The 27708-nt window shown below is 36.3% G+C and overlaps 2 protein-coding genes across 2 annotated transcripts in view; one reads left to right on the top strand and one right to left on the bottom strand.

The window, feature by feature from the left end:
* Positions 1 to 26111, bottom strand: part of LOC126375487 (uncharacterized) — an 88941-nt gene extending 62830 nt beyond the window's left edge. Inside the window, exon 1 of the mRNA XM_050022444.1 lies at positions 25312 to 26111. Coding sequence (XP_049878401.1) covers positions 25312 to 25870 — 559 coding nt within the window. The 5' untranslated portion in view covers positions 25871 to 26111. The remainder of the gene's footprint in view (positions 1 to 25311) is intronic.
* LOC126374335 (uncharacterized) lies at positions 624 to 8199 on the top strand. Its single transcript, XM_050020911.1, has 10 exons — positions 624 to 801; positions 1131 to 1338; positions 2208 to 2423; positions 4455 to 4560; positions 4807 to 4963; positions 5336 to 5481; positions 5784 to 5913; positions 6446 to 6673; positions 7286 to 7456; positions 7778 to 8199. Exons 1-10 carry the CDS (start codon positions 673 to 675, stop codon positions 7901 to 7903), a joined length of 1617 nt encoding a protein of 538 aa, XP_049876868.1. The 5' UTR covers positions 624 to 672; the 3' UTR covers positions 7904 to 8199.
* Positions 26112 to 27708: the final 1597 nt, after the last annotated feature.

Genomic DNA, 27708 nt, shown 5'->3' with positions numbered 1-27708 from the left:
TCATAAACAAGAAAGTGGCAGTACTTATACCACTTTTGAATGGGAAAAAGAAAACAATACCAAATTGAATATACATATAGGGTGTTAGTGACATCGTAACGAAAACTTTGAGGGATGACTCTGAGTTGACATCAAGTGGATTTTTCCGTCCTAAAAGTATGGAACGGAAAATAATTTAAACAATAACATGATTTTTTTGACAGGAAAATCCACTTGATATCAACTCAGAGTTATGGTCTGACACATCCCCCTCAATATTCGTTACGGCGTCACTAACACCAATACGTATGCCTACCTGTACGTACTTGTATGGGGTGTAAATGAGATCGTAATGAATAATTAATATCAACTGGAATTTTCCATCGCAAAAGTATAGAATTGAAAAAATTTCAAAAACAAAAAAAAAAGATGAATTTGGCGGCGGAAAATTTCACTTGATATAAACTCAGAGTCATGATCTGAATCATCCCCCTCAGTGTTCGTTACGATGTCATTAACATCCTGTATACACAAGGCCAATCTTTGAACTGTTCTGTTTCCTCGGACGTATACATAATATTACGTAGTTATAGATAAGACATGTTTGATAACTCTGTGTTATATTTAAGTAGTGAGTGTTTGAACGTCATATCAGCTGGTGTATTTTTTAAATAGCCCATTGAAGTTAAAAAAATGAAAGAATACGGATACAAATTAAAGGATGGTGTTATTTATGGTGGTGATGTGTCCCTGCCGTCGCATCTTAATTATGGGAAAATTGTGGTGGAGTTATTAAGGCGTCATAAAGACAAACAAGCTTTGGTAAGCTATACTTTCTCTTTCACATTTATACCAAGTTAAAAATAGCTTGATAACTATATCTATAAATAACTTCGACAGTATAATAGTATACAACCTACTGCATAATGGATATAAATTGAGGAATTATTAAATCTTGGTCAAAGTCGCTGGTTAAGAAAAATCAAAATAGCGCAAAAACAAGATGGCCGGCAAAAATGTTTTTCCAGGTGGAGCCTTGGGGGTAAACATAATGGGGTTTGATCTGAAGTTAAGTATGAAAATACTTGCCGATCTTCAAAAATTTAACCGGGAGAACTCTTGTTTTTTTTTATTATTACTGTTATTTCAAGATTGATGGTATCACTGGAGAGAAGATCACATTTAATGAACTGGCACAAAAAGTGTTGAACACAGCAGCGTCGCTGATACAACTGGGAGTGAAGCGAAGAGACGTCGTGTCCATATGCAGTGAAAATAGAATAGAGTTCATGATCACCGTGTTTGCTACCATATATATTGGAGCTGTGGCTAATTTCGTCAACTGCGCTTACAGCAAGGGTATTTAATTTGAAATTCCATAGCAAACTATATACTTATAGCAAATCTAGTGGTATCTACAAATTTCAATGTCTATCTGTATCTGTAGGCACGTTAAGCCGTTGGTCCCGGTTACTACCTACTGATGTAAGTGAGTAATCGTTACATGAGCCATGTCAGGGGCCTTTGGTGGCTTGAGCCACCACACATTATTGATAATAACCCTGACACCACCTGACAACCCACACGATAAGAAGAATGGTATCTGTAAGAAAATCCTTAAGTTTCCTATTGTGAGACCATGTCGTCAGCTTTTGATTGACTATTATTACTAACGATAGGTAGTAATTTATTTGCTGTTATCCTTTATTTATTTATTTGTAGTTGATTGAGGGGAGGCCTGTACCTAGCAGTAGAACGTATATAGGCTGTTTATGTATGTATATTATGTAAGTTATTTGCTAAGAAAATGGTTTATACGTATCACATCACCAGCCGATTAACGTCCCCACTGCTGGGGCACGGGCCTTCCCTATGGATGGATAGGGAGATCGGGCCTTAAACCACCACGCGGGCCCAGTGCGGATTGGTGGCTATTAACGACTGCTAATGCAGCCGGGACCAACGGCTTAACGTGCCTTCCGAAGCACGGACGAGCTCGAGATGAACATATTTTTTTTGTGGTCACCCATCCTATGACCGGCCTTTGCGAAAGTTGCTTTTTAACTTCAACAATCGCAGACCGAGCGCGTTTACCGCTGCGCCACCGAACTCCTCCCACCGAGCTCCTCATTTTATACGTATTATACGTATATTAGTATAATATTTAATCATTTATTTTCATTTCCGTGTGTCTAATAAGTACCTACTTGTGTTATCTTAACTTTCAGATGAAATAATTCACACTATACAAATATCAAAGCCGAAACACATATTTTTATCGCCTACGACGTATGACAAGTATTTCAAAATTTTAAACAAAAACGTCTCCATTAATCAATACTTCGTATTTGGGAAACCCATGAAAGATGTGAATGTAATCTGTTTTGAAGAACTGGTGAGAAATAGCGTGAAAGGGGACTCTGTTCAGGCGGCGAATATTACTGGTAAGAATGTATATTTTCAGAACGGTGTTTTGCATGTTCCAAGATATGTATACTTTCTCAAAAAAATCACTACATTATACTGTAATATACGAAAATAATTAATACGCTGCTTCAATTAAGCGCTGCGTGTGAACCAAGACCTTGTTTATATCTTATAGGTGCTAATTCCTGTACACACCATCAAATTTTATTTTAAATTATACCTGTCATTTTCTTATACGCTGAAAAATAAAGGAACGGGTAATCTAATAGGCATAAAATTTGTGGAACACACGTCAAATTTAGGCAGAAATCCAACCCTCTAAAAACTTTACATTGACTAATAACCCGACAGAATTAAGTTGACAGCTCACGTCATACGGGTTGCATATTATTAGCGAGACACCTATTTTATTCGCCAGGATTATTCGTTTTAAAATTAACAGTCGTCAATCATCCGTCCCTTTCCTTTTCGGCGGATAAGAAAATGACAGGTAAGTATAACTTGAAATAAAATTAAACGGTGTCCATTGTTTCAACTGCTTATCTAAAATCTATATACGAGGGGAGGTCAAAAAGTTCGCGGAATGGAGGGGTTGGAGGGGGTTGGTTTGCTCGTACAGGTAGCCGCTAGTTGCACACCTCATTAACAGTATATTTACCAAGTTTGAAGCAAATCGGGTCATTAACGTTTGAACTATCGACCAGCAAACAAGTGAATCGGGAAGAACTCAGCGAATATGGAGAAAATTGAACACCGCGCCGTCATTAAGTTCCTCACCAAGCAAGGAAAATCCGCTCAGACGATTTTTCAAGAGCTGTTAGTAGTTTACGCGGACTCTGCCCCTGGTAAAACCATGGTTTACAAGTGGCATAGTCTTTTCAAGCAAGGAAGAGAGTCGATTGAAGATGACCCCCGCTCCGGACGGCCCATTGAGGCCACCACACCGGAAATCATCGAAAAAGTAGAGAAACTTGTATTAGAAGATACCCGCTTGAAGAAGAAGCAGCTTGCAGCAATGGTCGGTGTATCCGAAACAAGTATTTTAAATATCCTACATCAACATCTTGGGATGACTAAGGTCAGCGCAAGATGGGTTCCAAGAATGCTCACGCCACTTCAAAAAAGCGAGCGTGTCGAGTGTTCTCGCCAGTTTTTAGAGCTCTGTGGAGAGAATAAGGAAGAAGTTATGGCCCGGATTGTTACTGGAGATGAAACCTGGGTTCACCACTATGAACCTGAGTCGAAGCAAGAGTCGATGCAGTGGCATAAAAAAGGCACACCTCCTCCAAAGAAGTTTAAGGTGTCACAATCGGCCGGAAAGATCATGGCCACTATTTTTTGGGATACAGAAGGTATTTTGCTGATTGATTATAAAGATCGTGGTGTGACTATAACGGGACATTACTACGCTTCTTTACTGGATAGATTGAAAGAGGCTATCAAGGAAAAAAGAAGAGGAAAGCTGTCAAGAGGTGTGCTCCTTTTGCACGACAACGCACCCGTCCACACGTGCCATGTTGCGACGGCTGCCATTCACCGATGCGGGTTCGAAAAATTAAACCACCCGCCTTACAGTCCAGACTTGGCCCCCAGCGATTATTATTTCTTCCCAAAAATGAAAAAGGAACTGCGTGGACGAAAATTTGGCGATGATGAAGAAGTCAAGTCTGCAATTTCGGCCTATTTTGACAGCAAAGAGAAATCTTTTTTTTATGATGGAATAAACAAATTATTTGATAGATCCGGAAAATGTGTTAAGGTTAAGGGAGAATATATTGAAAAGGAAAAATAGTTTCGTGTTTAATTTCGACCCCCTTCCCCCTCATTCCGCGAACTTTTTGACCTCCCCTCGTAGATACGGTTTTGCTCACAGATACAGACTACAATTTCTCACAATCACTGATCCCACCTCTACTGTAATATACAATTCCGTTTGTAATTGCTTCCCATCGACCTACATTAGAGATATTTGGAGTTTCCTCTATCACCATACCGCAACCAGTATACATAATGAGTGCAATATATTTCCAACCAAAACATTTCCTCAGATGGATCGGAAACGGCCATTATAGTTTATTCGTCGGGAACTACGGGACTACCTAAAGGAGCCAAGTGGACACATCTAAATCTTCTTGTAACGGCTTTACAGCCCATGTAAGTAGGTCAAGAATGGTTTTACAAGACTATAAACAAATAGTGTTCTCTACTGAGTTAATGAAAATAATAGGACTCCTTTTAGAAATAATAACTAAGTAAATAATAATCTTTAAGTACTCAAATGAAATATAGATATCGTATTTTATAGAAATCATTTATTATTGTATGTAATAGAGATTATGGGCATGTATTTCATATCTAGTCGGATAATGTACTGAATGATTATATTTTTACTGTTCACAGATGCACATATCGAAATTTGACTTTTCTCAACATAGCACCTTGGACTAATACAGTAGGCTATATGCTTACGACACAGATGCTGCTCGATGGTAAATCTGCAGTATTCTTGACAAGATTCGACGAAGTCACTTATTTGCGAACGATAGAAAAATATAAGGTGAGATTGCATGAAATTATTGAATTGAATATTCGTGCCTATTGCATCAGTACCACAGAGTTTAATTAGTGTAGTTTTTATGATATGTATGTACCCTACGTCACAACGTGAGTTTTTAAGAAACGTAGCAAAACGCAAATCTTCTATGGATAGGTTACTGTAACAACATATACTAATTCTGTTCTGAGGATGAAACCAACCCTAGTATCAGGGTTATTATTGAGCCGCCAAGCCCCTGGGGCTTGCAACGAACGTAGACTTACTATCACTAAGCAAACATTGCCAAAAAACCTTAATATGAAACTAGGCCATAGGCAACGGCATCTTCAAAAGAAAAGAGTTACCTACATAAAAGACTTTTCTCTCTTTCAGGTCGGGTTCTTACTCGCAGTACCTCCTCTGGTAATCCTATTGAGCAAATGTCAATTTCTATACAAATATGATGTTAGTTCGATTAAAGTCATATTGTGTGGAGGAGCATCCCTCGAGTCTGACGTCATTGCTGACGTTAAAAGAAGGTACTTAATAATGTATATCTAACACTAATTTCTTACGTTTTACCACTATAACTGAACATTATATCAAAAATAATTGCAAAAAGTTAATTTAAAGTTTTAAATTTATCAAAATCGACATAATACCTTCGAATATTACTATAGGTACGCTTGCCTGTATACTATTTCCAGTAGAATGCAAATATAGACACTTACTATATATATTAATATGGAATATATACTGGAAGATACCCACTCAGTGGACTTATGTAACAATGTAAATAAATTGGAACACAACTCTATGGAATAATTAATTTTAATTTCAGATTACCCAACTTGGAGTATGTACTGCAAGCGTACGGTATGTCCGAGGCTACTGGGGCTATTACGATGGAGTACGAGAGTGCAAACAAATTAGGAAGTGTTGGCAAAGTTATGCCAGGCATTATAGTAAAGGTACTTCAGATATTGTTTCAAAAGCTTAGATCACACCCGGGTAAACTTGTCCTGGAAATTATAGCACACTTAGAATGTTTACTTATGTTATTGTGTCTGAAATCCCTCCGGGGATAGATGAAACTACCGGCCGTCAGCAGAACGAGAAAATAATATAAATTAACTAAGTACTTTGTTTCTATGAACGTAAGTATATACAGTGGCAGGTTAGTCTATAATTTACTACACAATTTGCTCCTTTATTCGACTTCTACAACATGATTTCGCGATTGTAAACAAAACAGATTAACAATATCTCGAAAATAGGACACAGCTTATATTTATATATACGCTGTCTCCTGAACTAATTAATCATAATATTTTGCATTAAAATACCATAAATTACAGTAAAATATTAAAAAAATAATGACAATAGTAAAAGATACAGGCCTAGACTAGTGAGTCTAGGCCTGTATCTTTTACTCTAAGTCGTTTTTATTAGTACTAGAAAGTAATATAGGGTTATAAAAACGTCTAATTAGGTTTTTATCAGGTTGTAGATACTGAATCCCGGAAAATTCTGCCTCCCAATCAACCTGGTGAAGTGTGCCTCAAGGGAGCAGCTTTGTTTGGTGGCTACATTGGACATAATGTAACTGGATCGGATGACTATGATGAGGAGGGTTTCTTCAAAACTGGTGACATTGCGTACTATGATGATGAAGGATTCTTTTTCATTGTGGATAGAATAAAAGATCTGATCAAGTACAAGTCCTGGCAGGTATAATTTTGCCCATCTACTTTAACATCTTTTTTCCTTTTTTAAAGTTTTGCAAGCCTAAGTGTCCGTCTACTTCGACATCATTTTTATTTTTTGAAGTTGTTTGGTTTTGGGAACCTAGGGCCACCGCCGTTTCACCAGTTGCTGATAAATTCTCTGATTACATAAGCCAGATAACAGTTTATCAGGAATTGGTGAACAGACGTTTTACGTATTTTGTTGTAATAGTTTGTTTGTTTACAACAATCAATTCTTTTGAGACTATCAAATCAAAGCATACCTATAACAAAATTATCTGCAAAATCTCACAATTATACGTGTTGGACTTTTATATAGGGTTTTAGAGACATCGTAACCAAAACTTTGAGGGATGATGCAGGCCCTGATTCTGAGTTAATATCAAGTGGAATTTCCATTTGCAAAAGTATGGAAAGGAAAATAATTAAAAAAGACACTAAAATTTCCATGACTTTTCCGATAGGAAAATCCACTTGATATCAACTCAGAATCATGGTTTGAATATTCCACTTCAATATTTGTTAATATGTCACTAACACTCTGTACATAGGTCAAAAATAGTGACTTCAAATGATTCAACTACAATTTTTTTAGGTCGGTCCATCAGAACTAGAAGCAGTTCTACTCCAACATCCAGAAGTGAAAGACGCGGCAGTGATCGGTGTACCAGACTCCTTAGCTGGTGAACTACCACTTGCATTTATAATCAAGCAACCAGGATCCAATGTTAATGAAAAGGAGATTATAAATTTCGTAGAACCAAAAGTGAGTAGACCTATGACATTATTTGGACGAAAATTTGAAATTGCCACCAAGTTACTCTAACCATGTATATATAGTCATGGATAGAATAATTGATGTTTAATATGTTACTATTGGAATAGATTATGAAGGTGATAAGAAAATATAGGGATGTCAAGACTCACTCTCATGTAATTAACCACCAGCTTCTGAAAACAGTACTTACTTATTAAACCCTCAATCTAAACTTGAGCCTAACTGGCACCCCCAATTAATAACTTAGCAGCTGACAATACTTTGCTGACGGATTATCACGTCAGGCTAACTAACCAGAGTACAATGCAGGTCTCGCCGTGGAAGCGATTGCGCGGGGGCGTGCGGTTTGTCAGCGAGATCCCGAAGAATGGCAGCGGGAAGATATTGAGGAGGCAATTACGCGAGCTGATTGCGAAATCGAAGAGTAAACTGTGATTTGAATATTTTTATGTTTGCTATACATAGAGGCGGTGACAAGGTGGGTCGGGATTTATTGATTACCTCATATTATATATGTATATATATATATATATATTCGCATTTTATATATTTTGTTATATATAAATATAATGCGAGTATATAGGTACTTATTTGAATGAAAAATAATGACAATATACAACGAGTATTATAAATTAATGTTCCAAACTCAAATATAAAATTTTACCGAATTCGAGTTTTGTTTACAAAAAATAAATTGGGAAGTGTTTCGATTTTTTGAAGAGAAGTAAGTATAGTATTCAAAGTCCTAGTAAGTACATAATGTGAGGAGTGAAACTCTCAATATGCGAAGACGTTATTCCATACAACTAAGCAAAATATTCAAATTCAAATTCAAATTCAAAAATATCTTTATTCAGTAGGTAACATAGTTACACTTTGAATCGTCAATTTTACATAACGAACGTCTCATCCGCCTAAAACTACTGCAGCTTCTCACAACCTGTATAGCCGGGGAAAAGAAGCTGCAAGAAAAACCTCGGCACAGGGCCCTAGACGTTCTTTAAAAAAAAAATAAAAATAAACATAAAATATTGGTATACAATTGAGTAATTTAGCTGCCTAATATCAGTTCTCAGACGGTTAATCCCATGCATTCATATCTTCTAAATAATCACTAACTTTATAATAACCTTTTTTGTAAAGTTTTTGTTTAACTACTGTCTTAAAACAGTTGAAAGGCAAATTCTGAATGTCAATGGGAATCTTATTGTAAAAACGTATACATTGCCCCTTAAAAGATTTAGTAATCTTATGTAATCGACTGACTTGTAAAGCAAGTTTATTTTTATTCCTGGTATTAACAATGTGCCGATCGCTATTTTTTGCAAATAATCCTATATGTTTTTTTACATATATTAAGTTTTCAAAGATATATTGTGATGCCAAAGTTAAAATATTAATTTCTTTAAATTTATTTCTTAGTGACATCTTGGGTCCCAATTTGTAAATCGCCCGAATGGCTCGCTTTTGCAGAACAAAAATGCTGTTCATATCTGCAGCATGACCCCACAGCCAGATGCCGTACGACATTAGACTGTGGAAGTAGGCAAAATAAACTAATCGCGCGGTTTCTACATCGGTTATTAAACGAATTTTTTTGACCGCGAATGCTGCTGAGCTGAGCCTTTTGGACAACTTATCAATATGAGGACTCCATTGCAGCTTAGCTTCCAAAGTAATTCCCAAAAATACAGCAGTATCCGTAAGGTCCAATTCCTTATTTTTTACAATAATAGAATCAAGCGGCCTACTAACATTCGATAACGTAAAATAAACATATTTTGTTTTATTTTCATTAAGTAGCAGGTTGTTTACAGTAAACCAGTCCACTACCTCTGAAATGGCGTTGTTTACTTCGTCAAAGGAATCTTGTCGTCTCTTTACTTTACTTTATTGTTATGTATAATAAGAATGCTCCTAATCTAATCAAAGATAACACACACGACTCCTGACGAAAACATACCTAATATTTTATTATCACACTACACAGTGGGTAAGTAGTTCATTACGATATACTACGTACGTTATTATTAAATAGGGATACTTATATGTAAAAGATTTGACCTTTGATAGACAAGAATGGAATATTGTACACCGACAAGAGCGTGGCTCTTAAATTAGTGATGTGATATGTAAAAGAAACGGAGAAGAACCCGGGATGCAACTCTGCCTACCCTAATAGGAAATAATTACTTGAGTGTATATATGTATGCCACGTACTACTTTCTCAATATCAGCATGCAAAAGAGAAAGGGGACTGTTTAATGTGATAATGGATATGATTAGCAAATAAATGATTCTGATTCCAGTACACAAAAATCTAATTTTATTTTAAGTTATACCTGTCATTTTTGTCCGCCAAAAAGAAAAGGGACGAGTATTCGTCAGGCATAAAATTTATCGAACACACGCGCTGTGACATATTATAATTACTCCTCGCCAGCTATTTAAGTCCCATGTAATATAGCACAAATTCTAGAAACCACGTGATATCAATTATCTATGATCAAGTTCACAAAAGTGGAATTTAGTTGTTTAAAACCCAAACCAGGATTCGAACCGAAATATAAGTCACGCGTTCTCCGAAACGGGCTAGGCTATCACGGATTATCTCTTTTACCTTTCTAAATAACACGACATATCTTAAACCCCTATAATGACTGCGATAGACCGATGTTTAAGCGTAATGATCAAATAATACGTCGGACTAGATATCGGGCAGACCTATTCGATATTTCCTTTCGAATTCCCCTACACTAATTTGTAAGTAAATAGCTAAATGATGTAGAAATCTACGTAAAGACGGTTATTAAAACAACTTAGTAGTGTTAACGTTGGGAAAGAAACATTTTAAATAGGCAACTTACATATATAAATATGTAGAGTAATGTCACTTGATGGAATTTTTACGTTCTATTCGTATAAAATAACAATATTGTAGTAAAAAGGAATTCTTGCTTAGTGATATCATAAATTCTATCACGATATGTTATATTTTTTCATACCTAAACATGCGTAGTTGGTTATTTCGGTCTAACTTTAATAGGGGTTATATTCGTGTGTTCTTGTCTATGTATGTGACACCTTAAGATGTCTAGGCATACAAACTGAAACACAAAAAATATCTTTATTCATAAGGTAACATAGTTACACTTTGAATCGTCAATTTTTACACAAATATATTTTTTCTTGAATGTCTTATCTGCCTTAAACTTTAGCTCATCACAACCTGTAAGTATATTTTTTTCTAAAATGACTTTGTATGCTATACTATGACAGAATTATATATAGGTGCACTATAAGTAGTATGTTCACGTTTGACCGCCGCCAACGCACTTTGCCTGGTCTATTATGACGCAAGTAATATCGTCGCAAATGACTCTTTCTTTATGAAATTGTGTAGGTAGGTATTGTCTTTTGAGAGACAAATTGCGAAACTTTTTTTTATTTTGCTCATCTGAGAATGTGATTTCATAGGTAATGGTGCTGATTCCAGTAAGTAAAATAAGTAATAAATAAGTTATTTTACTTTTATTTTTATGTTTATATTAATTAGTTTTTGATTTTAATAAGTTTCATTTTAATAATTTTAACTTTGATTTCATTATTATTATAAAATTTTTGATTGTAACTCTTAATTTAAACAGACACTATGTAATTGTCATTTTTATATCATACAATATGGGTACCTACCCGAAATAAATGAATTGTATTTTTATTTATTTTATCTGTCATTTTCTTATCCGCCGAAAAGGAAAGAGACGGATAAACGACAGACATGAAATGTACGGAACACACGTAAATTTTAGGCACAAATCTAAAACGAGTCTCTAAAAAAATTACATTGGCCAATAACACGACAGATTAAGTTAAAAGCACACGTTACGTCAAACGGTTTGCATACCAGCGAAATACCTATTTGATTCGTCCGGATTATTCATTCATTTATTCTTTTTAAAATTAACAGCTGTCAGTCATCCGTCCCTTTCCGATTCGGCGAATAAGAAAATAACAGATATAACTTAAAATAAAATTAGGTTATTGCAGGGATAGTATTTGCAGTCCCGATACATGCAGTAATAGTTCACTTGTATTACTTACTTGAAAATAGCTTAGTAGTTGGTACTACTGAATTTATGTAGGTGGTACAATAAGGTACAGACGCTACAGAGGGCGATAGGCTGATCCCTTGTCACCGCAAGGTTCATCATATCCATCTTAGGACTTCGTATCAACAGTGCCTGCAAGTTAGCTTAGTGCAGGGACCGCAGCATATCAAAAAAAAAAAGTTGACTTTGATTACTAGTGGCTCTGTTGTCTCATTTGAGGTTACGGGCATCAATCCAATAAATGATCCTACTACAAACAAATAATCCTATAATATGTTCTTGTTGTTGAAAGAAAGCTCACAGGTTGTGACACGTAACAACGAGTGCATGGGCATTTTAATTAAATTATTTGTCTATATATATATATATATATATATATATATATATATATATATATATATATATATATATATATTCGCATTTTATATATTTTGTTATATATAAATATAATGCGAGTATATAGGTACTTATTTGAATGAAAAATAATGACAATATACAACGAGTATTATAAATTAATGTTCCAAACTCAAATATAAAATTTTACCGAATTCGAGTTTTGTTTACAAAAAATAAATTGGGAAGTGTTTCGATTTTTTGAAGAGAAGTAAGTATAGTATTCAAAGTCCTAGTAAGTACATAATGTGAGGAGTGAAACTCTCAATATGCGAAGACGTTATTCCATACAACTAAGCAAAATATTCAAATTCAAATTCAAATTCAAAAATATCTTTATTCAGTAGGTAACATAGTTACACTTTGAATCGTCAATTTTACATAACGAACGTCTCATCCGCCTAAAACTACTGCAGCTTCTCACAACCTGTATAGCCGGGGAAAAGAAGCTGCAAGAAAAACCTCGGCACAGGGCCCTAGACGTTCTTTAAAAAAAAAATAAAAATAAACATAAAATATTGGTATACAATTGAGTAATTTAGCTGCCTAATATCAGTTCTCAGACGGTTAATCCCATGCATTCATATCTTCTAAATAATCACTAACTTTATAATAACCTTTTTTGTAAAGTTTTTGTTTAACTACTGTCTTAAAACAGTTGAAAGGCAAATTCTGAATGTCAATGGGAATCTTATTGTAAAAACGTATACATTGCCCCTTAAAAGATTTAGTAATCTTATGTAATCGACTGACTTGTAAAGCAAGTTTATTTTTATTCCTGGTATTAACAATGTGCCGATCGCTATTTTTTGCAAATAATCCTATATGTTTTTTTACATATATTAAGTTTTCAAAGATATATTGTGATGCCAAAGTTAAAATATTAATTTCTTTAAATTTATTTCTTAGTGACATCTTGGGTCCCAATTTGTAAATCGCCCGAATGGCTCGCTTTTGCAGAACAAAAATGCTGTTCATATCTGCAGCATGACCCCACAGCCAGATGCCGTACGACATTAGACTGTGGAAGTAGGCAAAATAAACTAATCGCGCGGTTTCTACATCGGTTATTAAACGAATTTTTTTGACCGCGAATGCTGCTGAGCTGAGCCTTTTGGACAACTTATCAATATGAGGACTCCATTGCAGCTTAGCTTCCAAAGTAATTCCCAAAAATACAGCAGTATCCGTAAGGTCCAATTCCTTATTTTTTACAATAATAGAATCAAGCGGCCTACTAACATTCGATAACGTAAAATAAACATATTTTGTTTTATTTTCATTAAGTAGCAGGTTGTTTACAGTAAACCAGTCCACTACCTCTGAAATGGCGTTGTTTACTTCGTCAAAGGAATCTTGTCGTCTCTTTACTTTACTTTATTGTTATGTATAATAAGAATGCTCCTAATCTAATCAAAGATAACACACACGACTCCTGACGAAAACATACCTAATATTTTATTATCACACTACACAGTGGGTAAGTAGTTCATTACGATATACTACGTACGTTATTATTAAATAGGGATACTTATATGTAAAAGATTTGACCTTTGATAGACAAGAATGGAATATTGTACACCGACAAGAGCGTGGCTCTTAAATTAGTGATGTGATATGTAAAAGAAACGGAGAAGAACCCGGGATGCAACTCTGCCTACCCTAATAGGAAATAATTACTTGAGTGTATATATGTATGCCACGTACTACTTTCTCAATATCAGCATGCAAAAGAGAAAGGGGACTGTTTAATGTGATAATGGATATGATTAGCAAATAAATGATTCTGATTCCAGTACACAAAAATCTAATTTTATTTTAAGTTATACCTGTCATTTTTGTCCGCCAAAAAGAAAAGGGACGAGTATTCGTCAGGCATAAAATTTATCGAACACACGCGCTGTGACATATTATAATTACTCCTCGCCAGCTATTTAAGTCCCATGTAATATAGCACAAATTCTAGAAACCACGTGATATCAATTATCTATGATCAAGTTCACAAAAGTGGAATTTAGTTGTTTAAAACCCAAACCAGGATTCGAACCGAAATATAAGTCACGCGTTCTCCGAAACGGGCTAGGCTATCACGGATTATCTCTTTTACCTTTCTAAATAACACGACATATCTTAAACCCCTATAATGACTGCGATAGACCGATGTTTAAGCGTAATGATCAAATAATACGTCGGACTAGATATCGGGCAGACCTATTCGATATTTCCTTTCGAATTCCCCTACACTAATTTGTAAGTAAATAGCTAAATGATGTAGAAATCTACGTAAAGACGGTTATTAAAACAACTTAGTAGTGTTAACGTTGGGAAAGAAACATTTTAAATAGGCAACTTACATATATAAATATGTAGAGTAATGTCACTTGATGGAATTTTTACGTTCTATTCGTATAAAATAACAATATTGTAGTAAAAAGGAATTCTTGCTTAGTGATATCATAAATTCTATCACGATATGTTATATTTTTTCATACCTAAACATGCGTAGTTGGTTATTTCGGTCTAACTTTAATAGGGGTTATATTCGTGTGTTCTTGTCTATGTATGTGACACCTTAAGATGTCTAGGCATACAAACTGAAACACAAAAAATATCTTTATTCATAAGGTAACATAGTTACACTTTGAATCGTCAATTTTTACACAAATATATTTTTTCTTGAATGTCTTATCTGCCTTAAACTTTAGCTCATCACAACCTGTAAGTATATTTTTTTCTAAAATGACTTTGTATGCTATACTATGACAGAATTATATATAGGTGCACTATAAGTAGTATGTTCACGTTTGACCGCCGCCAACGCACTTTGCCTGGTCTATTATGACGCAAGTAATATCGTCGCAAATGACTCTTTCTTTATGAAATTGTGTAGGTAGGTATTGTCTTTTGAGAGACAAATTGCGAAACTTTTTTTTATTTTGCTCATCTGAGAATGTGATTTCATAGGTAATGGTGCTGATTCCAGTAAGTAAAATAAGTAATAAATAAGTTATTTTACTTTTATTTTTATGTTTATATTAATTAGTTTTTGATTTTAATAAGTTTCATTTTAATAATTTTAACTTTGATTTCATTATTATTATAAAATTTTTGATTGTAACTCTTAATTTAAACAGACACTATGTAATTGTCATTTTTATATCATACAATATGGGTACCTACCCGAAATAAATGAATTGTATTTTTATTTATTTTATCTGTCATTTTCTTATCCGCCGAAAAGGAAAGAGACGGATAAACGACAGACATGAAATGTACGGAACACACGTAAATTTTAGGCACAAATCTAAAACGAGTCTCTAAAAAAATTACATTGGCCAATAACACGACAGATTAAGTTAAAAGCACACGTTACGTCAAACGGTTTGCATACCAGCGAAATACCTATTTGATTCGTCCGGATTATTCATTCATTTATTCTTTTTAAAATTAACAGCTGTCAGTCATCCGTCCCTTTCCGATTCGGCGAATAAGAAAATAACAGATATAACTTAAAATAAAATTAGGTTATTGCAGGGATAGTATTTGCAGTCCCGATACATGCAGTAATAGTTCACTTGTATTACTTACTTGAAAATAGCTTAGTAGTTGGTACTACTGAATTTATGTAGGTGGTACAATAAGGTACAGACGCTACAGAGGGCGATAGGCTGATCCCTTGTCACCGCAAGGTTCATCATATCCATCTTAGGACTTCGTATCAACAGTGCCTGCAAGTTAGCTTAGTGCAGGGACCGCAGCATATCAAAAAAAAAAAGTTGACTTTGATTACTAGTGGCTCTGTTGTCTCATTTGAGGTTACGGGCATCAATCCAATAAATGATCCTACTACAAACAAATAATCCTATAATATGTTCTTGTTGTTGAAAGAAAGCTCACAGGTTGTGACACGTAACAACGAGTGCATGGGCATTTTAATTAAATTATTTGTCTGGAGAATTATGTTGTTGTAGAAATCTCTTATTCTTTTTCAACATACGTAATTTTACAGACCGTCATCTCCCTAGCCATTGCGGGAATTATGTTGAATACAAAATTACCGTAAAAAGGATCACGGAAGCTTATATTATTAGTTAGTACTTAACCATCCAAGTAGTAAGTAAGCGCGTTTATTTTTAGTACTTTACTGTAAAACGTAATTTAAAAAATAATAATTACACATTAAGGTTTATAATATATTCACATTCCATTTGAAAACTTTTAAGTTCTGATCACGTCGTTAGATATAATAGGCAGGTACCTATACTTAAATATTAACAATAATGGCTTGGAAAGCAGCCTCAGCAGTAAACATTATATTTATTCCCCACTTAATATCAAGAAGCGAATTTTCAATAGGCGAAAATTTTACGATGATTACTAAAAGTTGTCAGTAGGCTGGCTATTCGATTATATGACTACCAGCAACCAGTAGAAATCCATGCAAACCGCTTTGCTTATTAAACTTATACCCCGTCCATAGAACTTTAATCTTAAAGGTATCTTATGTGTCTGTTACACACATAAAACGCTTTTATAACGCGCGTTTATTTGCATGACTGGTTAATAAATATACCGTTTGTGATTCTGACTCACTAATGGTAACACCGTAGCTTCACTTTGAAGTGTTGAAATCCATTTGCAGAACATAATAAAGTTTTAACACTGCTAACATGAAAAGCTCGTAAGTTTATAACTTGTGTACCATGTAGGCACACAGTCGACACCTTATGACGGCAAACATTTACCTTTCAACGCGGCATTCACTCTATCCAAATCGTAAAGTGACAGGGGAAGAGGCTCGTTCAACAGCCGCAGCCGTGGCGCGTTCCCACCAATAAAGTCCTCGTGGACGCCGTCACTCAAAAATATGCCTGAAGAATGTCTGTACAATTTGTAAGCGCACTTATTCGTCCGGAGCCAGTCTGCGTAGACAATCGCGCCGTTGAGCGTGCGCTGGTCCCCGGCGAGCACGTGGCCGCGCATCTCGGCCACATCCCCCTTCATCACCAGTCGCACGTACAGCTTATAAGACATAAACACTCGACCGCGAGGCTTGCTGCCACGCTTTATCTTCCTCACGCTAAGGACGCGCGCACTGAAAATGTATTTGGATTCAGATACAGCTGACGACAGAATCTCGTAGTCATTAGTAATCGTCTCGTTTGGAACACATTTGGGGACATTAATGTTTTTCTTGCGGTTCGCGTCGCGCTTCCTCACCGCGCCCCTTATACGGAAATGTGCATGAATTAAAGTGAAGTAGTAGAGTAATAATATCCAAAATTGAATCTTCATCTTTATTGCGGCGGTGTGAATGTGTTGTATTTTATGTCATACACCGATATAGGTAAAAGCCATCTCGTTGGCTTTATGTGGAAACTTTTGATAGAGGAGGCTCGTAAACACGCGGCGGACACGGTGTTGCGCAAGAGTGAGGCGCCGGCGAGACGCGTGCGCCAGCGCAGCCTCGCGCGTAGACTGGAGACCTCGCAATTCGATGCAACCTTCGTTAACGTAAACAAATGTGACTTACGTTATCTACGTTAATCGCCGTTATGCCTAGAAAAGGGATTGGTTTAATGTTTATCGCCACTTACTTGACCGATCCATTTATGTCCGTGCCCATTGTAAGTAAATGGACAAATTGAACTTCGTTTATGGAATTGAAAGATATCATTAAAGCATTAGTAGCTTAGGAGCATTTACGTTATGGTATTCCGTAATGTGTGATAAAGACAACCGTCTATATTCACTTATAGTTGTTTCATAAATGTCAGCATTTTTGGCACGATGAGGACAAGAGCAACGTGGTGCAGCAGTTATTGCAGACGCGCCTCTACGTCTGAATGCACCCCTGAATATTCATGTGCGATTGTCGGCAATCCACTACTCGCATTATTGTCGCTACATTCACTACCAACTAGAAAATGTTTCGGTTCTTCAATTTAAAAATGTAATGAAGTCTTGATCCATGTAAATAAAAAAGAAAATAACCAGTAAAGAGTAACTGCGTGTATATCTTTATGCATCAATAAAATTTGCATTTTTAATTTTTTTGAAAAAATCTATAAGCATTTTGTACTAAACAGAACATCGGATACAGTTCTTAACGAGTGTAGATACGAAGAGATAATGCTTTTAATATCAGATGCTGGTGTAAGAATGCTGAGCTTAATTTGTTCCTGCAAGTACATTGAAAAGTAAGTTTGCAAGAATAACTTGTTTAATGAAATGAATGCTTTTTAACTGCTATTACAGTCTGAGGCCTACATTTATTTTGTTAGTAAGTATATCTATAAAAATAGAAACAGACTGAATGAGTGACATTATATTGATATCATTTATTATATACTTATGTAAAGTTCAAACCCTTAAAGTAAGTTGTTTTTATTATGTGTTTAGATTGTAAGTTATGTGTTACTCCGTGTTTTATAATAATATATATTTGTTTTATGTTTATTACTGTGGTGTCCCTTTATAATAAACGTTTCTTTCTTTCTTTCTAAAGCTAGTAAGTTGTAATTTTGCATTTTTCCTTTCATGTTATAGACAAGGACTGATTGGTAGTGTAACAAAGTTGCAGAAAGAGAGTTTTGGAAATCTAACCTCTAAAAAGGGAAAGTTGCGTACGATAGTATAGAAGGTATTTTATGAAAAGAGAATGAATATGATACATCAGAAAAGACATAGCAAGCATACCTGTTTACCCATGAATTCGTGATAGCCGTGTTCGGAGAACGCATGACTTACATAGTGTTCAAACCTCAGCTCATGCTCTAAAGCACCGAATTCGACTTTATGACTTCGTATTCATGTGTGGGTCAAAGATAAATTGATATCACGTGGTTTTCAGAATTAGTGCCCGGTTGATGGCGATAGACTCGCTAGTATATATTTAGTACTTCGAAGATACAGATATGATACTATGTTATGTTATGCTGTGTAGGTACCACCCTACCTACGAATAAATAATAAGTCCACCCTACGTACAAATCGTCAGTGACGTCGCTAACTGACGTATCTTAAATTTTTGGCGAAACTGATTTGCACCTTTTGCTATTGTCATCATCATCATCAATTTAAGAGCCACGCTCTTGTCGGTGTAGCATTTTCCATTCCAGTCTATCAAAGGCCAATTCCTTGACTTCCCTATAAGACATGACGTTAACCTTTGCCGTTGCTATTGTCATCATCATCATCAATTTAAGAGCCACGCTCTTGTCGGTGTAGCATTTTCCATTCCAGTCTATCAAAGGCCAATTCCTTGACTTCCCTATAAGACACGACGTTAACCTTTTCTTTAATCTGTTCCATGTAAGCTCTCCTTGGTCTTCCCCTTCCTCTCTTTCCTTCTAGCTTTCCTTCTATGATGTTTTTAATGAATTCGTCGTGTCTTCGTTGCTATTGTCAATAAGACACAAATTATTTTAGCGATAAGTTGCAGATACGTCAGTTTGCAAAGTCAGCCACGAAATTATGTCTTGTATGTTGGCTATTTTCACCTTACCCGGAGTACGGAACTGTAATAAGGAATGCCGCCTCTCCCCGTTTACTGCACACTTCGCATCCCAAAATCAACCACCTCGTGAAAGCGTAAGTGCACCGTGTTGGCAATTTTTATTTTCTTCGTGCCCTACTCCGCCGTAATGGATTTCAATTTTGCACGACATCTATTGACTTTACACATGACGTCGACTTTCGTGTCGTTTTAGGATTTTAAACAAGGATTATGTATAGTTTCTTTTTTACTTAGTTTCGTTTTATATGTATCTAAATAGGATATTTTCTTTTACTAGATCTGGCTTTTGGCGGTATTGGGCCGCGTGTAGGCACAGACACGGAATAATTTTCGAACGCAATTGCCAAGTTTCAAACAATTTACTTTCGGAGGTTCCGTACCGCAAATAGAAAAAACGGAACCCTTATAGCGAGACTTTTTTGGTGAGTCCTCTTAATCAATTTATGTCAGCTTATATATAATATCAGTTTCGAAATACTGTCTTATTTTGTATATTTCATTATTTTAGCAAGAATCGAGAAAGTTTAAGTTAATATTTACAAAACAGTTCCAGAATAATGAGTCTACCGCCACAACACTTAACATAGGTGATTGCAACAAGAAGAATTTGGAAAGTGGAACGAGCGTAGGCGGGCGAGTCGGTCGCTCGCTTTCTTGACGAATCTTCAACGTCGCACTTTATATTTAAAAACATTTTTCATACTGGTTCATTATTTAGATTTATAGCCCCCAAACTTGATTGAAAATTAAGATCAATATCGTCAAATATTTACGTCAAGACTGTGGATCGAAATTGAAGTTCGGAGCGCCGAGGATGTAAGATGTGATTGCATTCTCGAGAGTCAAATAAACTTCTCTATTGATATATTCGTTTTCAATCCATCTAGAGATCTCTACGTTTTGTTTCGTTATTTTTTGTCGGAAACTAAAATTCTGTTCTGTTTGTTGTGTTATTTTATAGAGGTTGTCGTAATGTGATTTGTGGATGTGTGCGTGGCGCGAGCGTGTCGTAGACCTTCGCCAACAATTACAATATTTCAACATTTAATTTTGTCATCTCGCACGGTAACAACACTATCGCGTTTCAAAGTTATCTCTAACACTGAATTATTATTATCGTCATTTGGTACTTCTGATAGAATAGGTAAGTATAATGTTATCATAGAATAAAAAAATAAAATTCTGTATTTCTTTTTTGGAAATGTTAGGGCTTACGATTTAGGACTCTCGAAAAGAAAGGATTTCTTACGTATAAATATCGGATAAACACAATGTCTGCTCCTTGAAAAAGAACCTAAAATGGTTATAAATTGTCATTCACAGGCTCTTCAAATATCATTGTTTGTCAAAAAATATTTATATTAGAATATCTCTCTCTTTATTTAAAAGCTGCGCTCTTGTCGGTGGAGTAATCGCCATTTCTCTCTTCTTCCCGCCAAATCCTTTACCGTAGGTATATTTATCTACAGAATTTATTCAAACCCAGTAAGAGCTCTCAGCGTTCATGATTTGTCCCGCCAATTAATGAATTATATTCAAGGCAAAAAGAGAAATATTTTTCAGAAACATATTCACCAAGCTCTAATCTAAACCTTCGTGTGTGGTTCAGTGATGGATGTACCTGGTCATTACTTTCTCTGTAACGCCTCCTGCGATGTGGTGGCCAGATAATGCCCCGCTTAAGTATCGATGCCACGGGCTGATGAGCATTCTTCCATATAGATTCTATTGCGCCATCTGATCGAGGACCAGGATTAACGGATTTTAAAATACTTTGACGGCATCCAAGATACCAAAGATTAGTTAATACACAAAAATATGCCTGAAGTGTCATGTCAATAGTTTCGCCAAAAAAGCAAATTAAATAATACACTTTTACCTACTAGGACTTTTACTGATTCCATTCAAAAGCCGCAGCAGCGCCACGTGATACATACATAAATAGCCTATATACATCCCACTGCTGGGCACAGGCCTCCTCTCAATCAACCGGAGAGGGTATGGAGCATACTCCACCACGCTGCTCCACTGCGGGTTGGTGGAGGTGTTTTTACCACGTGGCACGTGATATGACTATTTATTTATTTAACTAGAAAAATAAAGATTTCAAGCACCTTTGCTTGAATTTCCTCGGATCATGTATTACCAGACATAAAAGAAAAAAAAACACAAAGCATCAGATATTTATTTCGTTCGTTTATCAGATTTCAGAAAAAGAACACTTTAATCGCCTGGCAAGCATTTTCAATGTGCACCGTCTGGCGCCCTAATGATGCGATTATATCGCACACGTCTCTAGGCCGTGGTTTATCTGTCTGTGCCCTGTCTCTACGCATAAGTTACGCATCGCGCGCGACGCGACAAGTATCACTGGCTTTGACCATCCGCGTAGGAAGTATAAAGGAGCCATCAAATTGTGTCTGTATGTTTTTTTTCTAATTAGAAAGCACTATTAGTAAGCAGCGTCTACTCGAAGCCCACGTTATTTGTTGCGTTTAGGTTTAAAACGTAACCCAGACTGTGTCCCTGATACATCTCTGATACAAGACTGATACGCCTGTGGTATACACTACTTTGCTACAAACGTCTCGTCGCTAAGCTGTGACATTGGATACGTCTGAGCCGCGACAAAGGGAATAGCAATTTCACAGGGTTCATATCAACGTAGCGGTGCTAACAATCATGTAAATAATAATTAATCGCAGTACATCTAAAGTCTGCGTACCTAGGTTTGATTGGAGGTTAAATTTTTAGGCACAGTCAAGATAATGGAATCATATGCCTACTTGTTTCTTTTACATCGTAGATATCGTCTTTTTTAAGGCACAACTTTTTGGCAGTTTCTGATGCGTTGTTTTATAAGTTTTTGAATATGACATGTTGATGATGTTTTAAATGGGCGTCTGCTACATGCATGCATGCATACGCATAGCATATAGTTATAATATAATGCTTTAAATAAATTTCGCCTCAGAATATTATGTGTGTCTACGACCCGACGCCCGAGATATTCTCCTCCCGACGACAACAGACAGACAAAAATCGAAAATAAGAATGTAATTCAAAATCAACAATAAATGTATTGATGGCCAATATCATTTATGCTGAAAAGCAGAATTTAACAGTTTTAAGACAGTAATTAAACAGAAAATATGTAAAAAAGATGATTACAAGATTAGTGATTATTTAGAAGATATTAATGCATGGGATTAACTGTCTGGGAACTGGTATTAGGCAGGCAAATTACTAAATTGTATAACAATATTTTAGCATTTAAATAAAAAACATCTAAGGCCCTGTGCCGAGGGTTTTCTTGCAGCTTCTTTTCCCCGGCTATACACCTGTATCAGTAGGTACTGAGAAGCTGCAGTAGTTTTAGGCGAATGAGACGTTCGTTATGTGAAAATTGACGACTCAAAGTGTAATTATGTTACCTAGTGAATAAATATTTTTGAATTTAATCAGGTACTTATGTGTTTAACTATGAATTATAAAGCGTTCGGCTGCTTATTAACACAGGTTCGTCGTAAAGAGTAGCCTTAGACATAAGTCCTCTTCAACATGATGATCTATCTGTATATCATGAGCGATGGCCTGATAACCAGCCCACATATCGATCATTATACTTATGACGGGTGTAGATCCATTAGCAGAAAGCAATAGGAGTTACGGGACGTGAGATTTATTATAATTAAGCATATACAATAATGGTAGTACATAAATTAAATTGCTTTAAAAAAACAATTTAAAGAAAGTTTATTTATATTCCGAGTATTAACAATGTGCGCATCACTATTTTTTCCAAATAATATGTTTTTTACATATATTAAGTTTTCAAGGTATATTGTGATACCAAAGCTAAAATAGTATACCAACTTTTATTTGGTAGCTGTAGTATCATTATAAAGCTATAGTTCAGTACTATTAATTGAATTCCTAAAATACAGCCGAGTTGCAAATTCAATGCGTTGAATTCCTGTAACTGTAGATCCACAAATATTTTGAATCATTCATAGAACAATTTAGTGTAACATAACAATGCAATTGTCAGAAGTGATAAAGGAAATAATACTAATGGCTGTATTTCTTTTTGACTCGATTTTAAAATTCAAGTCAATTTATAAAAGGAATCCGGGTGGGATGTACGTCGCGATATCTATCTCGTCGCCAGATTATGCGAGGCTTAAATTGAATCCTCGGAATTTTTAGGTTAAAATGTTTCTCGCAATAAAATTTATTGCCGAGTATTTGACTCGCAGTACAGTCTATTCGTGACCCATCGAGAATTCAATTAAATACCATCTCACTGTAATACGTTTACATTTTTCACTCTTGATGCAAATACAAGTCTTTTTCGAAGCTCAGAGAATTACATTGCTGAAGAAATAAAACATAGGAAAGTGCTTACGCCGAAAAGAGTCAGAAGGGTTAATCTATACTTAGTACCTAAGTACATCTGGATCGCACTGTACCTTGCTAACTGATGCATATTGACCAATTCATCCTACATCTAACGCAAGCCTAAGTCCCTTAATCTTTCGAACACCGGAACGCGGATCTCGACCAGACACAATGTAAAATCTATTGAGTCTGGTATCTCGGCATATGAGAGGTTAATCCACTCAAATAATCAAGCCTAAATCCCCTAACTCATTCAAAACTTTGATGCTGGCAATAAGCAAGCTTTCTTTAGCAATAAATAATAACAGAGAGCATGGATTTACATCTAATAACTTGATTTGCTCTCAAAATTCAAATACACTTCTCTACTTTAAGCTAGTCGAATGGTATCTGAAATTTGTAAAAATCCACTACGCAGGCACCAACTCAATATTGCCGATTTGTAAGTATAATATTAATCCGCTTTACGGAAAAAATAATCTGCATGCTCCGTATTGCATTTGAAACCAATCTACGAGGGACAAAATTGACGAATCCAATCGAAAACATCGAATGAGATGCTATAACTTAATCCTACTTACAATTTGTAACTGTAAGTACTTAAGTTAAAAATATTTTGCAAATTAAGATAATAAAACATGCTCTAGTTTTATTCGGTGCAAAGGCGTAAAATGCTACTAAAACACTTTAATGCAATTTATGTATAATAAAACCAAAATCATTATTTCAATCACGACGGACAAAAGTTTATTGACTTTAACGAATGACCGTAACTCAATTTATCGTGGAGTACAGCTTAATACGCGGTTGGCGGTTGAGGAAATCGAAAAAGCAACCATAAAAACTTTATTTCTGCTGCAAACTAAGATATTCTAGAGGTCGCTTTATATCGCAATAATCCTGTGATACGTTACAAATGGAATTACTGTGGCATAACGTACATTACTGATTGATCTGAACGTGTTTATGCACTCCAACGGCCGGTATAAACGCACCGACTGCGGCGCTCCATTAAGTTAACGAACAGTTGTCAAGATGTCGATCAAGCCCTCCGCTCAGTGCTCGGTACATTATGGATGCGGCACCCACGCAGTATTGTAATTTCTTCAACGATAAACCGATTGTATTCGTTAAAGTTCACCGCATTAGGTTTTGCTTTATTTGCTCGCTGATGCGCGTCTGATAAAGTAATTATTGAGATTTATCGCCGCTCGTCCACATGCACACATACACTTCACATGCCAAAGCAATATTGTAGCTAACTAAAGTAGTAATGATAACGTACAGTTCATTAATTCTTGTTTGCTGTTTTAAAAATATACAAATGAGCGACACTATGCTGACTACAGAGTAGGTAAATAGTTAATGTCTTTTATAGTACAGTTACATCCACATAAACGTAGCAACAGTTAGGTACTTACCTTTTACGGCAGCATTTATCCTGTCCAGATGATACAAAGTGAGCGGCACTGGATCGGTGACCAGCCGCAGCCGCGGGGTGGGCCCTCGCACGGCGTCGGTGAAAACTCCGTCGCTGAGGAAAATCGCGGAGAGGCGCGGACGCGGCGCCGGCGCACACCACTCCCGCGCACGTGGCCGCTCCGCCACCAACGTCGCGCCGCTCAGCATCTCCCCACTTCCCTCCAGCTTCATAAACATCCCCAACTCATTCGCGTCCCCCTTCAACACTCTCCGGAAATACACTCTGTACAAATTAGATCTCTTCCGATCCTCAGTCACTGCCTTTAACTTCCTCACATTTAGAACTTTACCCGTAAAAATATACTTGGATTTCCCTATCGCCTCCATCAGCGACCATTCATCCTCGATTATCGTCTCATTAAAGCTGCAGGGCGGTAGGATCTCCCTGTGCCTTCTGTGCGTTGTGTTCCTTTTTCTCACTTTGCCGCGGATCCTGATCTCGCCCCCGACGATGATCGCCGCAGCGATAACATAAACAATAACCATTGAGGGTTTCATGTTGCAGAATCGCTGGTTAACACACCTAAATACGGTTGCAACAAATATATCTGTCACATTATGCGCGTTATTTATGCCTCTAGAAGAGTATAATGTAGCGGCGACTGCTTATTAAAGGGGCGAGGCGTTGACATCTCACTAACAGAAAGTCATCAAATTGAATATTTAATTTTTGATACAATCAGTTGAATCAGGTTAAGGTTATGTGAGTTTTATTCAAGAGTTCGTTCATAGTCGGACAGTTCTCACGATGGCACGATGTTATCGTGTGGTAAACAAACGGCGCGGCGGTCCGGCGGGCACGGAGTGGTTGCGATGCGTGCGCGCGCGCAACTAGCCGGCGCTGACTGAAGGCTGTCACGCGCAGCTTCCCGCCAGAACACAAGGAGTCCCCATTGCACTGCACATTGTATGTAAACATTAAAGCTACTATCAATATCACCGTGTTGCTTTACCCACTGACAGTATTGTGCAATGAAATGAAACTACAGTGCAACAAAGTAAGTAGATAGTAACACATGTTGTTCGCATCTGAACGCGCAGGCTTGAATATTTATTTCAGATAAGTAAATAATTTTAAGTAGAGCTTGGTCCATACCTACTATTGTCAAATATACAATAGAAATCTCGTCAATTCATTGTCCGACTATGTAAATAAGTACCTAACTACCTATTAAGTAACTTAAAAATACTTAAAATATACCTTACCTAAACCGCAAACAATAGTACTTGCCCACCGTCTTTACCATCAATTTACAATACTAAAGCGATAGAAAGGAGGCAAATAAATCCATCGCGGAGATATGCATCGATAAAATGGTGCATAACTGGCGCTGCGCCCGCGCCGGTCGCGCCGAAGCTTGTGAAAGCTCGCGCGATGCGTGTGCGTGGGTGAACTGGCCGGCGCCGCACACCGCTCGTAGACTGACCAACGGACAAGCTGAAGCGGTAGTTAGGAATCAGAACATTTTTTTAGTACGGTCATAGTTCGGAGAAAAGAGAGATTGGATTGTTTTCTAGTAAATAATCGATTTGTACCTATTAAATTAGTGAGTAATAGTTTACATTTTTCTTCTGCTTCGTAATCGTAAATATTATTATTTTATCTGTACATTCATATACCGTATAAAAAACCATTTAAATAGATTCTTTCAAGTTGATTTTATTAAGGAAGCCACTGTTAGTTCTCGCTTACTCTCATCGCTTGCGTCGCCCCAGAATCGTCTCCAACAAATCTTTGAGGTGTAATTGCAGTATACCTACGTTGATACAGAAACGTTAGGAACGGGAATGTTATCAACCCGTTACAAACTACAACACTAATGGCGAAACGCTGTAAACGAACGAGCACGCAAATTTACCTTATAATTCCCGAGATAAAATTACTAAAATTTATATTAAAGCATTAGAGAAATACAACAATAAACATGCGCATATTAATGCATTATATTAGTTCGTAAATGGAAAACCTACTGTTAAATTGCCTCAAACATACAACCACTTCTATTAAAGATATTAAAGAGAGGTATTAAAACTTATACGCCCTCTGCCTCTAAAACATTCTTAAGTGTTTATGTCTACTAAAACTACAGGCTTGTTGTAGTTATTAGAACATACATGCTATAAAATATAGGTGAACGACGTACTAAAGACGTTTCTTTTATCTCCAACGAAGCAATGTTTATTAAAATAATACAGGCTTGGAGGCAAGCACAACAGCTTTTTGAAAAGAAAAAAAAAGCAAAACAGACGTGTACTCGTGTATGCAGTTCTTCCCACACGAGTTCGAGTGCAGTAATAACTGCATACGTTCATCGTACGGCCGCACTTCGCGTGCC

The sequence above is a fragment of the Pectinophora gossypiella genome, chromosome 2 (genome assembly GCF_024362695.1).
Source record: "Pectinophora gossypiella chromosome 2, ilPecGoss1.1, whole genome shotgun sequence".
In the NCBI taxonomy this organism is placed as follows: domain Eukaryota; kingdom Metazoa; phylum Arthropoda; class Insecta; order Lepidoptera; family Gelechiidae; genus Pectinophora; species Pectinophora gossypiella.
The sequence above is the reverse complement of the archived record's forward strand: the minus strand, read 5'-3'. Positions and strand labels throughout refer to the sequence as shown.

Excerpts from the sequence above, each read along its gene's own strand:
- LOC126374335 (XM_050020911.1), top strand. The coding sequence starts at position 673 with ATGAAAGAATACGGATACAAATTAAAGGATGGTGTTATTTATGGTGGT. Across the intron at positions 4,964-5,335 it reads GAACGATAGAAAAATATAAG|GTCGGGTTCTTACTCGCAGT; the intron begins GTGAGATTGCAT and ends TCTCTCTTTCAG. Across the intron at positions 5,482-5,783 it reads ATTGCTGACGTTAAAAGAAG|ATTACCCAACTTGGAGTATG; the intron begins GTACTTAATAAT and ends TTTTAATTTCAG.